Source organism: Sander vitreus, chromosome 20, assembly GCF_031162955.1.
Source record: "Sander vitreus isolate 19-12246 chromosome 20, sanVit1, whole genome shotgun sequence".
NCBI classification, from domain to species: domain Eukaryota; kingdom Metazoa; phylum Chordata; class Actinopteri; order Perciformes; family Percidae; genus Sander; species Sander vitreus.
The window spans coordinates 12,251,543-12,272,290 of record NC_135874.1 but is presented as its reverse complement, the minus strand read 5'-3'; the positions used below and the strand labels follow the sequence as shown (position 1 = coordinate 12,272,290).

Here is a 20,748-nt window from a genome sequence, read left to right as displayed (position 1 = left end):
ACTCGATATGATTGTAAAATGGGCCTCAACTCAAAGAAAAGATGATCACGATTAAGAAATGATAGGGTTAAACTATTAGAACGCTAATAGCTGCTCCCGACAGTACATACTGAAGTACTGCACATAGGTCGAATTCAGTTTGCTCAAGTATTTTCATTTTTGTTACTTCACGATTGACACTTTTTGTTGATAATACTCACTCATTATGTCCCAAGCACCAACGTCAGTCGGCAAAGGAAAAAGGAAGTGGTTTGTAACTACTTTACATTGTCCAAGCTAAAATTTGTAGGAAGCATCATTGCACTCAGCACAGAGTTCCTTTTTATTGGTGACAGTTTGCTCTGTCCCCTATACTTTAGCCACACCCCTTGCACAAACCATTTGTTGTAGACACTTATGGACACAGGAACTGGTACAACATTTGCAATACATCATTTCCAATGTCACAGACTCCACGCAGGAAATACAGTCTTACTAGCACAGTGTCCGACGGTTGCATAAATGCACGGCCCGCTTTGACCGGCTTCCCGCCAGCACCATCGACATGCGAGGAGGTGCGGGGGCCCGTCATCGCTGCTTGCAGCTTAAATTTGAACTTGTTATTTATTCTTGTACAAGTTTGTAGTGCTACATCTACTTCTGTAAACGTTTTGAATATGTATTTTATTACTTTGTGTTATGGAGCTGTTACCTGTTTACCTACAGTAGATGGTTTTGTTCTGTGGTGAGAAACGGAAGCTGTTAGTATATTTAAGTATAAAAGTTTTATGATGCAAGAGAGAGCACTTCCTGCATTTCAGGGACATAAATGTAGGGTCTAACGTTGTTTGTGCCAAAGTGTATTATCACAAACATAGGTAGTTATCAGCATGAGAATTCAGGAATTTAATCAAGATACCACTCACATTGTGTGGACAAAAAGCTGTTTGCATAGTGACTATGTAATCAACCACCCATCTGGGGACAACCTTTACTTTGGTGTTAACACATGGAGATGATCATTGTTTGAACTACACACAATGTTGATGGTTTGGTTGTGATTCAGCATGTAGTGGTTATGGTTAAGGTTTGGGTGAGCCTTTGGCCATATGTTTGTATGAGTGTAACAAGTACACCGAACAATATTATTGAATTCAATACAACTAAACCATGAATTAGGGACTTTAATTTCTGTGCTTTTTGCAAAACCACATAAATCCACTTGCTTCTCCTAACCTGCTCTCCATACACTCTGGCAGCCAGTGAGCGTTTGCCTCAGGTGAGAGGTCTGGTGTCAAACTGTCCAACAGTAACAATCTTAGCTGTCATCACAGCCTGAGCCTGAAGGTGACCACCATCGCAGTGTGTTGAGAGTCTGATAGAGTTGCCCGCCAGCTCTGAAATAAAAAAAAAACTCTGGTTAACTGTTTTTCCTGAAATGAATGACAGATTTTAATTTTTACAAACTGAAGGCTTTCATGGGTGAGATTAGGTTTCATTATGATTATCTTTATGCTCGTTTGTGCATTAGTATTTATATTTTCTCTTATCCATTTGGTTAAGCTAAGGTTCTATTATTTTATGTGTAATAGTTTTTCCTTTTCCTATTTTGACTTTCCTTTCTGCTTCCTGTGTACCTTGCTTATGCCAATAACATGGTATTGGAGGTGGATACATTGCATTCTGCTGCTTGCCCTGTATACAAAATTGGAGAATGTTCTTTTATTATTTCTGCACATTTGTTTTGCTGAATATTTGTAAAAACCGAGGAACTTGAAACTTCCCTTTCTTTCAGGTTCCTATTTTCATACTTCCTCCATTCTCACCTGTGCTTTAATTATAACATTTGATTCATTCTTGTACCTGTTTGCCTGAAGTGAGTGTTGCATATGCTCACTTCATAACATAACAATATGCGGCTTAGCTTTTTTCTCCTGTTCTTTTTGTGTAAGAGCAAAGGTAAGGACATTTTTATTAGTGATTATAATAACAGAATCCAGGGTATAATTTTCAAATATACTGTCAACCTTTATTTGTGCTTCTTGTTGTATTTACAGGGACATCCACAACTACAACAAGGCCTATAACCGATGTTCCTTCCCTGAATATTTCTAATACTACAGCTGCAGAAGGTGATGCAGAATTACATTTTTCAGTAATGCCAATCAAATGAAACTATTAAAAACAAGACTAAGAGTCTTTAGCCATGCTGGCAGCTCTGTGAGGAAGTACACTAATAGACACAGTAGTGTTTAAAGCTAAACGTTAATGTTAGCATGCTAAGGGGTGGGGGCTCTGGGTCCCCATACTGTGTTCCCATTTCAATTTTTTCTTGAAATGCCTTGCTCAAAGGTACTGAACACGGGACTCCCCCTGGATGATGTAACAATGCTATAGGTTTATTTTACTAGTTTTAATGATTTCGTTTCGGAGAAATCATGTCTTGTACTTAATTTTAGTCTTAACACTAATACCCATGAGCCTCAGCCACCGTTGCCATAGAGAAGAGGCTAGTCAGAAGCGTGAATCAGAGTAGTTGTAAATTTAAAACGCTTCATTGTTACAGTTGTGAATAACACACATTGCCATACATAGTAGCTGAATTTACCCACAATTGACCCAGAATTTAAAAGTTAATTGATTTAAGATGCAGATTGTGTTTTCAGTTTTCTTAACAGTGCAATCTTTAGCTTCCACACGCCATTAGTGGCACATGGAACTGAATTTTAAGCTACTACTTTGGAGTTCACATCTACCTCAAAGTTTTTATGAACACAGGCTTCTGCTTTTGTATATGGAAAGAATTAATGGGACTTTTGCTTCTGGAATCAGGGCAGTATGCTAACATTTGTTCATTACCACTAAACACAGATGAGTCTGATGGGAATGGCATTCATTTTGCAGTTATTTGATAAGAAGCAACGCAAAATTTTGACGCGATAATGGAGCTAGATGAAAAGTCAGTGGGTGCCAAAGTCACCAGGACTCATCCTCTGGGGGACATGAATGTCTATCTGTAGCCTACCGAATTTCATGGCAATCCATCCAATAGTTTCTGAGAAATTTCAGTCTGGACCAAAGTGGTGCATAGACCAACCAACAAGCAGACATTGCCATCCCTAGAACAATGCCACTAGTGTGGCTGAAAAAAAGTATGCAATTGTTAAAAAAAAATTATCTTAAAAAAACAAAGTATGCAGTGCACAGATCATGTTAAGCAGAGATAACTAGGGATGTTAAGTTTCAATATTGGAGGGGCGCGGTCATTTGAACTGTTCTGCGCTGAGTGAAAATTGTCTCCCTGTTTAAGAAATTTGACATTTCCAATGTGCTGTGTATTGTTATCTCTTCTGCTTTATTGGAACAAATATATAGAATATATTAATCTTGAAGCTATACTGCCACAAAGGACTTCTGTAGCATTGATAAGTAGCCTAACGTTTTGTTAAATTTTTTGCATGTTCAACGCTATAGTGCGTAGTTTCTGTGTGAATTCTAAGTAATGACGCAGTTGCTAGTAGCCAAGGAGGACATAGAGGATTAAAAAAACATGATGGACTCTTCAGAAGCGATAATTATCTTCACTCGATTTTATGGCGTGAAAGTCGTGGGATGACACCAGTTTCTGAACATAGCCATACTGACAAATACAGAGAGAGTGTGTGGAGCTGATAGTCTTAATTAGCTTTGTAGCAACTCACTTGGCAATGGCTTGAATGTAACTGACGTTCATTCATATAAAAAATATACACACTAAAGCTTTATCTTAACATGCTTATTTCAGGCAACATGACTCCAGAAAAAAATAAATTTTTAGTAATGATTACTTATGTATGATTTGTCTACAGCATCAACTTACTGCTCTGTGTTAATACAACTTGACCTGTTAAGTTTCACTTTGTGTAAAAACGTAGACAGTTTAAGGCAACGGGTTTCCACGCAAATTTATAGTAAAGTCAACTAATTCGGGATAAAAGTGTATCCTTTCTTAAAGGATGTGTAAATGTAAATAAAATAATAAAAATAAACTTAATAGGTAAACATAAATCAGTGTTGTGTTTACAGCATGTTTAAGTGGCCAAAATATCAGTGTCAGTTATTGCAGGTTTAAAATGTGTTGGTAAAGAAGTGTGATATTGGAAATGTTTACAGTTGAAAATGTGATTTGTCTGTGGCCGGTTAGCACAGTTAACAGTTTATTCCTCAACGCAGAAGGTCCAGGGTTCGAATGTGACATGTTTAGCATGTCTTCCCCCCTCTCTCTCCCCTTTCATGTCTCAGCTTTCCTATATAATAAAGACAGAAATGCCCAAAAAAGAGAAAATGTAATTTGTCAGTGCCCTCTGGTAGACAAATAATGCAATGGTACCACTGTTTCTAAATTTCCATTTGCATTATACTGAGATTTCTTGTTACTTTTCGACTAACATATAAGATATTGATATATCTGCAGTATGCTAATATATCCGTTATTTGAACAACTAACTAAGAAAAAGTTTAAAGTGCAGTTTTTGTCTTTTCAATTGTTTATCTTTTTTTTTTGGTGTGACCTACAACTAAGCCTTTCTCCTGCAATTCTTTGCTGCTCTTTGCAGTCGGTGAGCATTTAGGAATAGCTGCCTTTGTCCTTTCTCTCCTGGCCTTGAGCATCAACCTTGCTATTCTTTTTTGGCTGGGCTGGCAAAGATTTGGCACCACACTGAATATCAACACTGCAGCTAAAGGTAAAGAACACCATAGAGCATTTCCTGTTGGGTTCAATTTTAAGCAAATGTTCTGTAGATGATTTTAATTTCTTGGTTTTCTTAAAGGTTTTCCTGGACCTGAAAAGTCACCAAAGTAAGTCTCCATAGGAATATATATATATATATAGATGTCTTTAAGCAAGCTGAGTTAGAAGGTTGAATATAATAATAGTCTGATCACATTTTTCTACACACCAGGGGAGATTTGCCACAGACTGAAAGTGACGGAGATGTGTACATGAATTACACAAGCCAAGCCTACTGTGATTGGGACCCCACCATTGTTTCTGGGGATAATGTGTACTCAAGTCTGTCATGAACATTCATGGAGACAAAAAGAGCATTTTGTTAGCAGCAGAATATCTGCAAATAGAGCTTAGCGTTACATTTAACCATGTTTGATTTAATCTAATTTCACACAAACAAAATTAAACACAATCTGAATGTGGTAAAACCTGCAGATCTATAGTTCTAACTAGGTAAAATGTTCCCACCAAACTTTACATTTACTCTTTACATAAACTCTACATTTTAATGAAACCTGTAGTTTGCTATAATTTTCTGTCTTAAACTGCATGCACTTTTCTCTGCGTTTTCTTTTTCTTTTTTTGTGTACACAGATTGATAGATGTATCTTAGCTTGTTGCTATGTCAGAAATTGACTTTTTAATTTACTTTAGTCATCACAATACAGCAAATGAAAGACAAATGCAATTGTAATTACAGGAATTGGCTGTATGCAGTAAAACCAGTATGTTTTCCTTTTGGGAGATCAAAATAACATTACACAAACTTTTGAGTACCATACAAGATAATGAAAAGTGTTCCACTGAATAAAAATGCTTCATACATCTGTTATGCAACAGCAAGTAATCTGACAGTACATAAAAAACACAGTAGATGGGTGAATATTAATACGTGTTGGGTTTCTTTGTCACATGAATCATGTGAATCATGGGATTTTTACCATGAGACATATGCAATGTCACAATATTGGATGCCAAAGGGGAAACATAGCTCAAGCATTACTGTTTCCCTCATTTCACAATACCGAATACTGATATGTCAGGTGTGGCGAGTACACCTACTAAGTTGTGTGTGTAATTTATAGAGAATCTCCACTCTTAACACCCAAAATAGATGACTAGGCTCTGTATATAGATGTGACTTCTCTATTGTGTTTAGTGCCCCACATTGTGCAGAACAACACCTGTGGGAGGATTTAAATAATGTGTCTGGTTTCATTTTACCGATTAAAGTATCCTGCTGCAGAATTTTCAGAGCCATTGTCGATTTTTTGATGTACTTCTGCTTACAAAACATCTGCTTTTCAGCTCGTACTTCACACAGGAAGAGCAGGATGACTATTGCAATTCTGAGGTCACATTCAATTCAGAGGGTGTGGAGTCACCAACGCTAAATTACATTACCAGGAAAAACTGCTTATAGTTCTGGAGGTGCAAAAACAAAAACAAAATACTGCATGTCATCTAATATTGAATCAGTGGCAACATGAATGTCACACAAGTGACGGATATCTAAATTTTTTTACAAATATTACACATTTTCCTATCGATCCATTGCCGGCTGTTGGGGCTCCCTATTGAGTCCCTGGCAGTCCCTGGAGTTATTCCTGCTCTCCATGGAGAGCTGCGAGGTGAGCGTCTGGGAGCACCCCTCTCCCCTTACTACCTTTTTAATGTGGGCCATGATGAACCCTCTAAACTTCCTTGTGGCGAAATAGTAAACTACAGGATCCAAAATGCAGTTGAGGCCCATAAGAAGCAAAGTGAACTGATGTACGTCGTTGAGTGCCTGACGAGTCTTCTGGTCCCAGTCTACGTGGCCCCAGCCCTGTGTGATCTGCAACACCGCCAGTGTCCAGAAGACTTGAATGACATGGTGGGGCAGGAAAGACAGAACAAACACTCCCACCACTGCTAACAACATCTGCAGAGCTCTCCGTTTCACCCCCCTGGGCCTTTTAGTTGATGAGGACATGGTCCCGTTGGACTTTCTTGATATAATCGTTGCAGACCGGAACTCTGACTGAGGAGGATTTTGAGAAAGTAACGCTTGAGCAATAAGGAAATTACACACCACGACCAGAAAAAAGACAACAAAAAACATTACAATTATTGTAAAATGAGTGGCAGCCATTGTTTTCTTATAGATATCAGTTTGAGTCTGGTACCCCTCAAAACAGCGAGTGACATTCTCATCAGTGTTGGTCCCTGGAGATGCCAGAAATGGAATAGCCAACGCCACGGTAAACACCCAAATGACAACGCACACGATGATCCCACGACGTCTGTGGTTTGAAGAGGCCGCATCCAGGGGCCGGGTGACTGCCCAGTATCGGTTGACGCTGATGGCCCCGAGGAAGAGGATGGAGCAGTAGGTGTTGATGAAGAACATCGAGCCGGTCAGCCGGCACATGAAGTCTGTGTAGACCCAGTTACCATGCTGACTGTAATAGCCAACCCAGAAGGGAAGGGCACAGACAAAAAGGAGATCAGCGATGGTCAAGTTTGTCATGTAGATGCGGATTTCGCCCATGGCCTTGGCTTCACGGAGGCAGCGCAGGACAAACAGCACGTAGAGGTTAGCGAAGAGGCCCAGGATGAAGATGATGCCATAGACAACCGAGAAGAGGGTGTAACGAAACTTGGAGTCAAGGAAGGTTGAGCTATTACCGGCTGAAGATCCCAGACCAGAGATCGCTGTTACGGCGACTTGTTCTGTAGTTGAGGCCAGCATTTCTGTCTGTGGGAGACAAAACACATCAACATCAGTGTAAAGCATTCTGGTGGTTCTTTAAGTGTGTGTGTGTGTGTGTGTGTGTGTGTGTGTGTGTGTGTGTGTGTGTGTGTGTGTGTGTGTGTGTGTGTGTGTGTGTGTGTGTGTGCGTGTGTGTCCGCCCAAAAAAACAAGATAGTGAACAACTGAATTCCCCATTGCAGGGTTAATAAAGCATACCTCCTTCTTTAAAACGTGGAGGCTGTGCAGTTGAATTGTACTGTTTCTATTATTTTGTCCACTATTTCTTTCAACAAAAAGTAAACAGGTCATTAGTAGCAGGTAATTATTAAAAGTACGTCCTCCCAGTGGTGGCTTTTCTGAGAGGTGCATCGTCTAATTTATTAATGAATGGATAAAATTCAAGTCGCAGCTCATTTGTGAGTTTAAAGGCTGTTTCATTTTGTCCAAATCAGCTTCACAGTTTAAAACAGGCTTGATTTAATTTGCCATGTTTTTCTGAATTAATTGGATAACAATCTCAGAAAAGCACAGAAACAGCTGCTCCATAGACAGGCGTACAGAGCACTCACTTAGTTCCTTGCTGAGGCTATTGCATGCTTAAATCATTTCATTCTTATTTTATGAAAATCTGTCTGTCTATTTGTATCTATCTATTGCACATTCACAGCAGCAAACGTATGCTACTTCATGAAGAGAGCTTCATGATGAGAGAAAAAACTATCTCAGATAGGGATAATTAATATAATCTCTGAGATAATTATCTACCTAATTCAGAAAATCAAAGAAGAGAATAAAAGAAGAAACAAATAAAAAATGTAGGTTTGTAACCATATACTGTTAATATTAATAATATATATATATATATATATATATATATATATATATATATATATATATATATATATATATATATATATATATATATATATATATAATATTAATAATGTTAATATTAACAGTCTATGCTTGTAACTCACCAGACTGCTTGTTGTCCTCTCAGGAAGCGAACACTGACTGCCTCAGCAGCTGTAAAATATCGTTAAATTGACGGAATGGGCGTGAGAGAGTGCTTCATAATTCAAGACTTCTTCTTAGGAAAACCCCATATGGTGCAACACGCACCACCTCCATGTTTTCATGTTTGTTCCTGTCTGTCAAAACGAAAAAAGAAAACGAGCACTATGAAGAAATCTTTGAATTGTGCGATTCTTTCTTCCCCTGATCATAAAAATGTGTTTTCATTTTTCTAAGCAAGTAGGGGCATGGCCAATAATGTGGCGTAGTTACATTACAGTTTCTTGTTTTCCCTTAAGAATAACTTAAATCATTATAGATACAATTATAGTTGAGCTATGAGGTTTACCGAAATTACAGTAGCCTACTAGAGAAAAATAGAATTTGGTGGTTAAATATTTCAAGGATTTTGTTCAAATATTACACAACGTTAAGGTAGCCTATTATAAATCTAGTATAAACCATTATCACAACATGGCTACTGTATCCTGGGGCATAGGGTAAAAAACAACAACATGAATATCACTTTAAACTCACTTCTGGGCATTCAAAACAATCACTTTATTTCCCTCTAGAATTAACTAACTTGAATTTCCCCCAATTTTGGAAACAAAAAATCAACTTCAAGTTTGACTCTTTTTTTTTTTATCTCCCACATTGAATTATGAACAGCTGTAATTGATTTACATGCTTGTCAGACCTCTGATTAAACCAATTTATATCTCCATGGTGAATCATGATTGGAGCTAATAGTCCGAATGATGACAATTCATCGCCTAGTCTAAATACAGCTATGACTTGCACAGACATTTGAGGGTCATATTTTGTTTTTTTTGCAGGAACTGTTCTTATTCTGCTTTCTTGGCCGTTGCAGTAATGCATTCTAACCACACGGGGGAGGAAGAGGCTAAGGAATCTTGCTTCAAAAAGTGAACAGTGGTAGCCTACTGTGGTTTTAGCCCGCAGGTAAAAAGGCTCCATACAGCACTGTGTGAACTGCATGAACTACCACTCTTGCTCTCTGCGTTTATTTCAGGCTCCTATGTACAAGCACATAACACAACACGTCCTACTCCCCCTGGTGCCACAGTGTAATTCTGAGATTAAGGTTAACGAGCCTCCCCAACCGTATTGCTGTTATTATGGCTTGGCGGTGGAACAAGACAGCAGAGCTTTTTGGTGGTTGTGCCCTGCATAACTGTCAGACGTGCTGTGCCATTGTTGGGTATACAGGCTTCCACTGTAAGAAAAAAAATTATTTTCGCGATACATCTTGCTGCTCGTGGTTTGGGTGGGGATTGAAAAGATTCCACAGCAAGCGAGTGAGATTTGTCTTGGTCGTGAAATGGAGAGCAGTTTATGTGAGATGTGGTTTGGTTCAAAGTATGGTGTTGGATATCTATAATTGTTTGGAAATATATTGTATACAGTTTAAACACAATAAGGCTCATACTTGTACTCATACTCGAAACATTTTATTTTTTACTGCCTATGAATAATTACAATTTCCCCTCTGGGGATAAATTTGGGGTGAAAAATGTACAAAAATATTGGCCACAGTTTGGGGGGGGTGGCAGGCATAATAAATCGGGGGCACTGACCCTCCCTTAAAACCGCCATTGCAGCCAGCAGCCTGTTAGCTTAGCACAAATACTGGAAACTGGGGGAAACAGCAACTCTTGTGGGTTCCGTTACCTTATGACAGAGCCGGGCTAGCTGTTCCCCCTTGTTTTCACTCTTTGTGATAAGCAAAGCTAAACGGCTGCTGGCTGTTCATATTTACCATTCAGACACCACTCTCAGACATGTGGGTCACGGTTGTTTCCTCTGATAATGAAAACAATGCAAACCATGATAAAGATTAGTATCTTCTGCCGTCTACCCCCTACACTGACTTCTGCAGTAGCAGAGACGGCCATAAGGCCCGGGTGACAATGAAAGAACTAGCTCTTCGAACTGAGAAAATATCACTGGTAGACAAACTTGACTGTAATGGTTGCCAATGTGACTAAACAGTTGTTGATTCACTCACCTTTTTAACGCAGCATTTATCAGTCAATTAAGGGAAACCTACTTTTTTAAGTTGAACCAGCTTGCAATGTTTTTTAGGGTAATGTTAAATAAATGTTGGATTCAAATACAGTACACATCCCATGTTTCACTGGCAGTAGTGATATGCTTCACAAATTCTTGCATAGGCTGAACACCTGCATCTAGCTCCTGCCTGCATGCCATCTGATTCTTTTTCTAAAACATACTCCTCCATTTGGCCTCTAAATGGCCCAGAAAAAAAAGTAAAATAATCAGATACAGATTCATGCAGGTGATCCCTGATGTTCTGCACTGCTGCACAGGTCAGTCCAAGGAATTTCCTTACTCCCAAGGAGTGGTTGTACTTTCAGTCCAGGTGTGCAGAGACAAGGAGAGGGAATACTGCCAGGGCCTCATAATGTTTTTTTTTCTCCTTTTTTTAATGGGATAGCTGGCTATATAGTCAGAGTCATGCATTCCTCAGGGAGGCAGGAAGGGAGGGAGCTGCCTGTGTGCAGCTCCTCTTGTCCCATTAACACCTTTTCACAGTTACTCCTTCACCTCACCTTGATCCATGGCACTTTGCCTCTGGCAGACATGAAACGCCCCAGTAGGATATTTTACAGACGGGTAGGCCTTGGCTGTATGCTCAGGCCACTTATGAAGAACAGGGAGAAGCTGATAAATGATGCATAGGTAGCTGCACGTCTTGCTTGGCAGAGGGTTCATGGCAGAGCAGAGAGTGTAGGGTCAGGCAGATCTACTGCATGCCAAAGGCTGAGGTTTGAGGAATTTCCCCCTGCAGTGAGAAAGAGAGGGCCATGGGAGGGTGAGCTAGACAGGCTAAGGCTTCTGTACTTATAATATGGAACCTGACAGTAAAGACAAGATATTTATTCCTATCAAAGGATTTAGAGATTTCTCTCTCTCATGGAACATTCTGTGTATTTCCAAATTAAGACAAAACCTCAAATATCAGTAAGAGTTGTTGAAAGTCACCCATTAGTGATTACAGTGGAAAAGACTGTCATGATTTTAAGCAATATAGATTCCCATGACAGTATTGGACAAGTGATGCTGTCTTTAAAAAGCCTCCCCTCAAACATAGCACCTTCACGGCATGCTAGCCTACATTGATGTTAGCTTACACAATGTTGCACAGTGTTGTCAGTGTTGATGACATTAGATAAGTCCATGTTTCCCCTCCATGACAAGCTGTCCCACATTTGGTCCATCGGGGTTACATCTGTTTAAATACTGGCCAAACCCACTCTGAGAGGACAGTGAATTAAGCCCATTAATCCTTATCCCGGCTGGTAAACAGACACAAAGTAGGAAAGCTTTAGTCATATTGTCACATTAAATCCTCTTACTCTGTGCATATATTTTTCTTACAAGCTCATTTTGTAATGAAAATAATATTGGCAGGTGACTATTGACCTGATAGTTTTGGTGATCTATGCAGGGTTATTAGAGATTAGTCTGCTGCAGCCACTGCAAGCCGCTCTGGATAAGATAAAATACCCAAAATGTGAAATACAAACAGCAAAATCACAGTGCTTCCGTTTGAAGACAATCAAACAATGCCTTAATTTGATTATGCTTTTTGCTGTTCATACACAAATTTGTATTTGAATAAACAAGTGAATGTTGTTGGGTGGTGAAGGATGTTTGTGATTAGGAAGGATGTTGGCTTGAACATTGCTCTTCCTGAATCCTGTGTGTGCTACAGTATGTGACATTACATTCCCTGCAATCCTGTCTTTGTGCATTAGTTTGCAGTTTGCATTATGCATTTGCATTTATATCATTTGATGTATTAAGGCAAATTCCCAGAATGACAGAAACTTGTCTGTGCATGAGCCAGGCCTCTCAAGACAGATGAAACATGGTTGATACACAGCCTCATAAAAAAAGGCATTTTCCATACCTGACTTTACTTATATGTCATCTCACTGTTTCTATTGCCCTGATGGATTGTTTTGTGCTTTGCTTCTTCATAGATCAAGAGTTGTTTTAATGTCTAGAGCAGACCAGTAGTTCGGGAAACTGAGGGATAAGCCTGTCTTCTACGGCTCCTAAAACAATGTTTCTCTCTTACACTGTGCCTTTATCTTTCAAGATACATTGCCATAAGAACTATACAGACAGAGTTTATACCGCAATGTGTATGCACACATATTTACATACACCTGCGCTTGGCTTTTCTGCAGTGGCGTTCAGGTGTCTGGGCATGCCTGGTTATGCCTTTAGCTTGCAGCAGCTTCTGAAAGAATTTAATTGGTCTTTGATTACTTTGTATCTTTGGCCTGTTCCCCATCTGGAGAGAGTATGTGAAATGATATGATAGGGCGCTATGGCCTTTTACGAGGGAGGGATGTTTAATGAGGGGGAAAACAATGGCTTGAATGTGGGGATCTCCACAAAAGACTGTTTAAGTCACACAAAACACAGTCATGGTCACTGATGAATGTGATGCTTTTGACATCTAATAACTGTATTTTCCAGTCTTTCGCTTTAACAGAGAGCAACAGTGTTTGAATTGCAATCAGGCAGTATAGATGTTGTTTTTGATAATACAACAGAGTTCTTAAAACAGAGTCCTAAAATGGTGGCAGTGTACATGTCCTCCTCTGCTGCTGACTAAAGCAGTGTTACGTAAAAATTCAGTCTAAATCGTTCAAGAAATAGTGTGTGTGTGTGTGTGTGTGTGTGTGTGTGTGTGTGTGTGTGTGTGTAAGAGGTAGGAGGTATTTATCATCTTACTGAAATCATTTTCACAGTTATGTAACTGAAAGACAATGAAGAATTTACTGCCACATCATAATCATGCAGCAATACATAGAGTAAACAATAGGCTTCTGTTACAGTTATCACGCTGTATGACTGCAGTGCACTTGAATTTAGCACACTCAATGGCACAAGTTAAAATCAGGAAGTATTTCATACCCAGCTACAGTGATGGAAGAGAGGTTGCACTGAGTGACAGCACAGATTGATCCGTCGCCTTGTTCAAGCTGCTGAACAATGTAGCAACTCTTCAACATGATCCACCATCACAGAGCCACAGACTGAGATTTAAAGTTAGATAGGAAGTAAGTGTCTTGTCATGTAAACCAATGTATGTGCCACAACAATCTTGTGCTTTAATAAATATAGACAAAACTAAAACAAACTAAAGTATGGTCAGATGACCATTAAGGGTCTTTAAAAGGGTTCAAAAGGGTCCTGAGGAAAACTAGGAATAGTTTATATCTAATTTTCGAGAGGGTTATGACAAGTCATTACATTTTACTACAAAAAAACATACAAAGAAACAGAAAAAGGAAGTTTTTTTTTTTAATCCAGCAGAGGTTATGGTTTTCATTTGTGATGGTAAGTTACTTCAATCAAAATATGCCTTAAAACAGAGTGCTTTCTTACTTGTTTCTGTAGAAAGCTGATCAGTCAAATACATAAATAAATAAAAGTAAATATATTGATGTATATGGCTATAAAGACTGCTTCAAATTAACTTGTCGTGCACCGACTTTTTGCATCAGAGCCTTTGGGTATAAGGTTTAGTCCATATCAAGTCACATTTACCAAATGTCAAATTGGGGCCCATGGTTCTCAGTTGCAAATATTTTAGGCTGCTGGAAAAGAACCCTTGCCTTAAATTCCACACAGAACATTAATCACAGAAATGCCACTTGCATTTCTCAACCTGACATCATAAAAGTTGCATAACGTTAATTGTGGTATTTGCACATTTATAAGCATATGCAGAATAATCAGCATTTTTGTGGCAGTCAGTTTATGGGCACTACACTGCACACGAACCAAAAAAAGCATTATGACACTGTCTGTCATAGACACATGTCGATGCTACTGGAAATATAGACCTAGTAATCTTAACAGTATTTATATTTTAGCATTATTTTTCCTTTTGCTTACTTATAGACTCTTGTAACATTGCTATGGGTGTTGCTCATTAAGTTTATAGCGACTATATGATAATCTTGGTACTTAATTCCATGACTACATGTAAATAGGCTATTGCAATAGGGACTTAAACTGTGTATATATATATATATATATATATATATATATATATATATTTATATATTTATATATTTATATATATATATATATAAAGGTTTCTCATTACCAAGGTGTCACTCAAGAAGCATTTCAAGCTGTCCCAAGACCTTCGCAAGCTTATTGTAGAAAAACATAAAGATGGCATTGGTTACAGACGAATATCTAAACTTCTGAAAGTTCCAGTGAGCACTGTTGGGGCCATTATCCGGAAGTGGAAAGAACATCATTTGACCCTTAACCGGCCACGACCAGGTGCTCCTCGCAAGATTTCTGACAGAGGAGTCCATAGAATACTTAGAAGAGTTGTCAAAGAACCAAGGACCATTCGCGGACATCTTCAGAAAGACTTGGAAGAAGCAGGTACAGTTGTTTCAAAGAAAACAATTAGTAATGCACTCAACCGCCATGGCCTCTATCCACTACGACTACACTGCTCAAGAAAAGGCATGTGGAAGCTTGCTTAAAGTTTGCTGCACAACATCTGGACAAGCCAATGACATACTGGGAGAATATAATCTGGTCAGATGAGACCAAAATTGAACTCTTTGGCTGTCATAGCATACACCATGTTTGGAGGAGAAATGGCACTGCACATCATCCTAAAAACAACATACCAACAGTGAAGTTTGGAGGTGGGAGCGTCATGGTGTGGGGCTGTTTTTCAGCATCTGGCACTGGCAGACTTCATATAATTGAAGGAAGGATGAATGGAGAAATGTACCGTGACATTCTTGATAAGAATCTGCTGCCATCCACCAGGATGCTGAAGATGAAACATTTCAGCAAGACAATGATCCCAAACACACAGCCAAGGTCACTTGGTTTCAGAGAAAGAAAATTAGAATGGCCCAGTAAATCACCCGACTTGAATCCAATTGAAAACCTCTGGAAAGAACTGAAGATCAGAGTTCATAGAAGATGCCCCCGGAACCTTCAAGATTTGAAGACAGTTTGTGTGGAAGAATGGGCAAAAATCACAGCTGAGCAATGTGTGCGACTAGTTTCTTCATACAGGAGGCGTCTTGAAGCGTCATTACCAACAAAGGCTTTTCTACTAAGTATTACATACATTTCAGCAAGTGTGTTCAATACTTTTTCCCTGTGTTATTTCACTTTATTATACACAACTTAATTTATGGACTTATTTGTTTTGATATCTTTGTATTTGTGGATTACTTGAGTTGTTACTGGTGTAGTATTTGAATATACTCCGAGTTAAGCTCTCTTCACACACAATATATAAACTAGGAATATATTAAAATACTCCACACAACCTCAGTTTGGATTCATCCTCCCACCGGCCAGACTTGCCTATGTTATGTGGGGAAGAGAGGCGGGACCTCGCAGCCGGGAAGGGCGTTCTCTTTGCGGTCAGACAGGGCAGAGTCATCCCGAGGGGTGGGTCCTCCGGCAGCAGTAAAGGAAAACCCACCTTTTTTCATTGTTAAGGACGCGGTGGAATGTGATGGTTTGATCTCAAACGGACCAGGGAGGGGAATATCTGAGAGGAAAGAACTGACGAAAGTGATTTAGGGAAAGTGGGAAGCCAAAAAACGCAGTCCCCCCTGTCGCCTCAACTCTCTGGTTGTATCTGAGAATATGTGGATGAACTTGTTCTCGCCGTGTCGGCAGCAGCGAGTCCTACCGTCCGCATGAGCTCAAACCGTGTGAAGTTGTGGATTTACCGCTACGTTTTTCTGACCCGGCGGTGGACCAGCTAAGGTAAATTTGAATCTTTATTTTTTGTGTGTTTGGGTTTGATTGGGAACGTGGGAACACGGTTTTGGGGGTTCAGACAGCGGCTTCCTGAGTTGGATCCACTCAGTCGGGACTGCAGAAGTCTGAACTGCGGCAAGTTCTTTCACCCTCCTCCTCCTTGTCCTTCTCCTCCTCCTCTGCTCGTTTTGTAGCCAAAAGGAAGCAACCAGGACTGCGGTGAAAACCTCAGGTGGTTAAAATGTAGCGGTGCATACAACATTTAGATCTTATTTCGTTAACACGTCGAAGTTTTTACAAGGTTTTAAGCATTTGGCGGCATACTTGTTTAATGTTTGCGATTCGCTTGCGTCTACGCACTTAATGACGCCAAGCTTTTTCATATAGGCTGCTGCATAACAAGCTATGTAGTTCAGAACATGGGGTTAATGAAAACTATTTTTAAAAAGTGTTGGCTACTCGAAACGTTACATGCTCTTGATATTCATGTGCATACTAGTCTATGTTTTGGAAAGGATATTATCTTCAAAATGTAACTTACCAAACTGTCTAACTGTTTAGTTAGGGATTTTAGGTTACTTTTATGAATGAAGTTTCAGTTTCTTTTGTTGATATTCAGGATCAGCCACACAAGCTAGCATTTCTAGACTTTGTCTGCCAAAGGCACTGTTTTTGGCCCTCTTTACCATCAGGAAGCATGAAAACAGTTTACCCATACAAACGTAGCCTATTTTCTACACTTTAGAGTCAGTGTGTATACAGAAAGGAGATACTGTAAGCTATATGTGGTAGATATGATATTATGTTAGTAGCTGCTGCAGTTGTTTTTGTAACTTGGCATACAGTATATTGACTGGCTAAATTATATTTTGGGGTTAGCTAAATCACACTTAGGGCACTATAAAATCATCATAAGGACATTACCCTCACCCAGGAATGGATTACATACCACCGAAATAATATTATAGTGGTTTTACACTGAATGTCATTTGAACACCCTGTATTTAGGTCTTTAATCTGTTGAATTAGTTCACTGTTAATTAAGTCATTTTGACAGCAGCTGGAAGACAGTAATGATAAGTGAGCTGTGCACATGTTCCTGTGTGCATGGGTCAGTTTTGAATGGTGGACAACCTCAATGTAAAAGAATTGAATCAGCTTTTGATCTCATGCATCAATTGGACAAGGACAATGCCAAATGGTTCCAGCTTCTCAAATGTGAGGATGTGTTGCTTTTCTCTATGTGAATATTTTGGGTTTTTGGATTGTTTATTGTAAAAAACTAAAAAAAAAAACCCACACAATTTGAAGATGTCACCTACAGCTTTAGAAGACTCTGATAGGTGTTTTACACAATGTTCAACATTTTATACACTAAATTAATTCAAGTTGACACATTAAACCATAACTAAAAACCAATAACGAGAAGTTGCAAAACATGCTTTGTTCTGTTTGAGTATGTGTGTGTTTGTTTTCCTTCATGTAAGGTGGAATGTGTTGTGCTGCATAGGCTACACATACATTTATGAAACTAAGGTGGCAGAGCCGTGTGTGTGTGTGTGTGTGTGTGTGTGTGTGTGTGTGTGTGTGTGTGTGTGTGTGTGTGTGTGTGTGTGTGTGTGTGTGTGTGTGTGTGTCAGAAAAGGTAGTTGTAGTGGTGGAATACTTATCTGCCAGGTGGGGCTTGTAAAGAGCAGCACAGGGAGAGAAGGAGATGGAAGGGGACCTGCCTTGACCTGTTTCAGACATGGAGACAAAAAAAAATCACTGATGACTTTCCAGTAAGGCTCGCCCTCCCAGCCAGCTGTAGATTAAACCAGCTTGAGCTGCTGTGAACCCCCTTTCCTCCTGGACTCTGCACAGGAACTTAGCATGGCAGTTTGTCATGTCGGAAGATGTGCAAATAGGGTTTCCTATGGTATTTTCGAGGGGATTGTGACACCGCATGTGGAGGGAATGTCTGCAGTTTATGCTGTCAGTTTTGAAATGTTGGGATAAATGCAAAAGGAAAGTTAAATGAGAGTACCAGCAAAGTGAAGAGTGATATGTCTTAAGGCGCTGACACACCAACCCGATTATTGGCTGTCGGACAGTCTGGCAAGGTCAGTGACTCGAGTCTGTTCGGTGTGTTCCGTGCCGTCGTCAGTCGGCGGAACCGTCGGCCTTTATTTCGGCCGATTTGACTTGTTGAATCGGCCAGTGGGCAGTCGGACTCAATGACCAATCTGATTGGTGGAGTGCTAACCCGGAAATGAAGAGCGTAATGAACGCCTCTCAAAATCTGACAAAAATCTTTTAAACTGACCGATTCAGCAACTGCATGACCTATTTCTCGTTCAAAATGTTTTCAGAAACACATTTAGGTGAACTTTTTTGTAAAATACGAGATCGTATTCCGAACGAGCCGCCATTATGGTCTGGATTTGAAAATGGAGAAGCCAGACCCACGCGTTCGTCCAATCAGCTGCCGGTTTTAATGTTTTGGGTGACAATACAGGTTAGCGCCGCCTGCTGTTAGGGAGACGTATTACGTCTCACGCACGCGCAGAACATACGCTCAAGTCGGCGTCGCTTCGGTCAGTCAGTCCGACTTCCTTTTCTGCTGACGGTCGGCCGTCGGGTGTGTGAGTCGGAGCCTTTACATTTTCCCTGATCACTGCTTGATCCATGCGTTTACAGTCTTGGGAAATCATACTCCAAGTTAGGTTTGGTTAAATTGACTCTCAGGAAAGATTAATTTCCAAGTAAACATGATTCCTTAGTGCAGTGATAGAGTGAAGAGTGCCACCACCACCTGTTTTGTGATCTTTAAAGGGATCTCGTTGCTAACAAGGGAAAGACAGAGTTTGCACCATGTCCTGTCCAGGAGTTGTCGCCTGCCATGCAAAGTAATAATCATACCCCTCGCTAGTCTTTTATGACCTGGGCTATACCACGCATGATTGGTTTTCCACTCCGCAGAACGCCGCGACCGCCCTATGAAACTGCCTGCACTGCTTTGGGTGAAACCAAAAACTAATCATTATGGGTGTCCAATAAGGGTAATTATCAGACTAAGCACTGGACCTGGGGATTACGGAGTGGCTAAATGACTGCTCCGGGGATTAAATTAAAATATTGAGGTTTTCTGCCTGGGAGAATCAAACCGCTGGGAATGTCAAACCCAGCTTGTCGGTGGTAATATTACTGCTACTCTGCACATCAAGGTTTATGCACAGAGCCCCTGCTGTTAGTGTAGTACCGTCACATCAGTGTGGAATTACAGTACCTGGACATTGACATCATTTGTTGCAAGTGCATGCAAATAAAATATAAAAAAACAGTTGCAGATTAATTTACTGACGATCGATTAATTGTAAACATAATGACAACTTAAATTGTCAGTGTGGCTTGTTCCTTATCATAGGAATATCGTAAAACGGTAAAAACAAAACCGGATGGTGTTAGTTATTAGTGGTAGACTCTCACTTTTAGCCTCCGTAACCCTCTCACCCAGGAATAGAGCAGCGGAGGATGCACACACAGGACACAGTGATATTACAGGCATTACAATTTGTGGACCTCCTTGAAATAGCACAGATAAATCATGGTCTTTTAGAGGCTTGTATTAAAGCCCACACACAGCCTGTGTGTGTAGTGTATATCCTTTTGTGAGTGTGTGTGTTTTGTGATAATGCAATAATGGGCTCAGGATCCGGGACAGAGGCTGCTGTTGACAATACGCAGGCCAGCTGGAGTTGCTGTCTGTCTATTACCAGACGTGGAGGAGGATTGCTTAATACCATAAAGACGCCTAAATGAGACTGTGCATGTACATACTCTATCTCTGGAGTGTGTTATGTGTTGGAGGCGTAAGTCTATTAGTCAAATGACAGAAAATGAAGCTGCAATTTTTTTTTAAGCAAAAAATCTAAGACATCTTCCAATTTCTCGGTTGTTGAACTTAATGTTGGGTTCTGAGAACTTGTAATAATAATCACATATTTCATAATAAGTATATCAGTCTCTTGAAATGGTTCTTCTTCAACCTTTTCTTTCCCCATCACTTCCTTCTATTTTGTCTCTATCTTCTACTAAACGCATTACATTTACTTTTTAATTCTTCCTCCTTTTTCCCTCTCTTCCCTCTCTTCCCTTCTCCTCTTCCTATCTGCCCTTCCTGCCAACTTTCTTTATCAGTGGTGGGTCAGTGACAGGATGGGGTTCTGTGATTTCAGCCGGAGTTCAAACTACTTGAGGTGTGTGTGTGTGTGTGTGTGTGTGTGTGTGTGTGTGTGTGTGTGTGTGTGTGTGTGTGTGTGTGTGTGTGTGTGTGTGTGTGTGTGTGTGTGTGTGTGTGTGTGTGTGTGTGTGTGTGTGTGTGTGTGTGTGTGACTTTTGCTCACTGCTGTTCCCAGCCATGTCGATCTGTCATCAG

The 20,748-nt window shown here is 39.9% G+C and overlaps 4 protein-coding genes and 1 pseudogene across 4 annotated transcripts in view; 3 read left to right on the top strand and 2 right to left on the bottom strand.

Annotated features, from left to right (window-relative positions):
* pacrg (PARK2 co-regulated) overlaps nucleotides 1-571 on the bottom strand; it is a 199,142-nt gene extending 198,571 nt beyond the window's left edge. The window contains exon 1 of the mRNA XM_078278117.1: nucleotides 476-571. Within this exon, the coding sequence (XP_078134243.1) occupies nucleotides 476-571 (96 nt within the window). The remainder of the gene's footprint in view (nucleotides 1-475) is intronic.
* Nucleotides 572-1,834: 1,263 nt separating this feature from the next.
* Nucleotides 1,835-5,998, top strand: LOC144535194 (uncharacterized). The gene is made up of 5 exons (XM_078277513.1): nucleotides 1,835-1,938; nucleotides 2,037-2,111; nucleotides 4,575-4,703; nucleotides 4,791-4,818; nucleotides 4,923-5,998. The coding sequence occupies exons 1-5, from the start codon at nucleotides 1,893-1,895 to the stop codon at nucleotides 5,041-5,043; spliced, it is 399 nt and encodes a 132-aa protein (XP_078133639.1). The 5' UTR covers nucleotides 1,835-1,892; the 3' UTR covers nucleotides 5,044-5,998.
* Nucleotides 5,365-8,570, bottom strand: ptafr (platelet-activating factor receptor). The gene is made up of 2 exons (XM_078277512.1): nucleotides 8,465-8,570; nucleotides 5,365-7,490 (listed from the first exon to the last, which is right to left on the bottom strand). The coding sequence occupies exon 2, from the start codon at nucleotides 7,482-7,484 to the stop codon at nucleotides 6,294-6,296; it is 1,191 nt and encodes a 396-aa protein (XP_078133638.1). The 5' UTR covers nucleotides 7,485-7,490; nucleotides 8,465-8,570; the 3' UTR covers nucleotides 5,365-6,293.
* A 2,248-nt stretch (nucleotides 8,571-10,818) lies between these two features.
* LOC144535580 (uncharacterized) overlaps nucleotides 10,819-20,748 on the top strand; it is a 28,961-nt pseudogene continuing 19,031 nt past the window's right edge.
* luzp1 (leucine zipper protein 1) overlaps nucleotides 16,029-20,748 on the top strand; it is a 45,209-nt gene continuing 40,489 nt past the window's right edge. The window contains exon 1 of the mRNA XM_078276722.1: nucleotides 16,029-16,337. The gene's annotated coding sequence lies outside the window, so the exon portion shown is untranslated. The remainder of the gene's footprint in view (nucleotides 16,338-20,748) is intronic.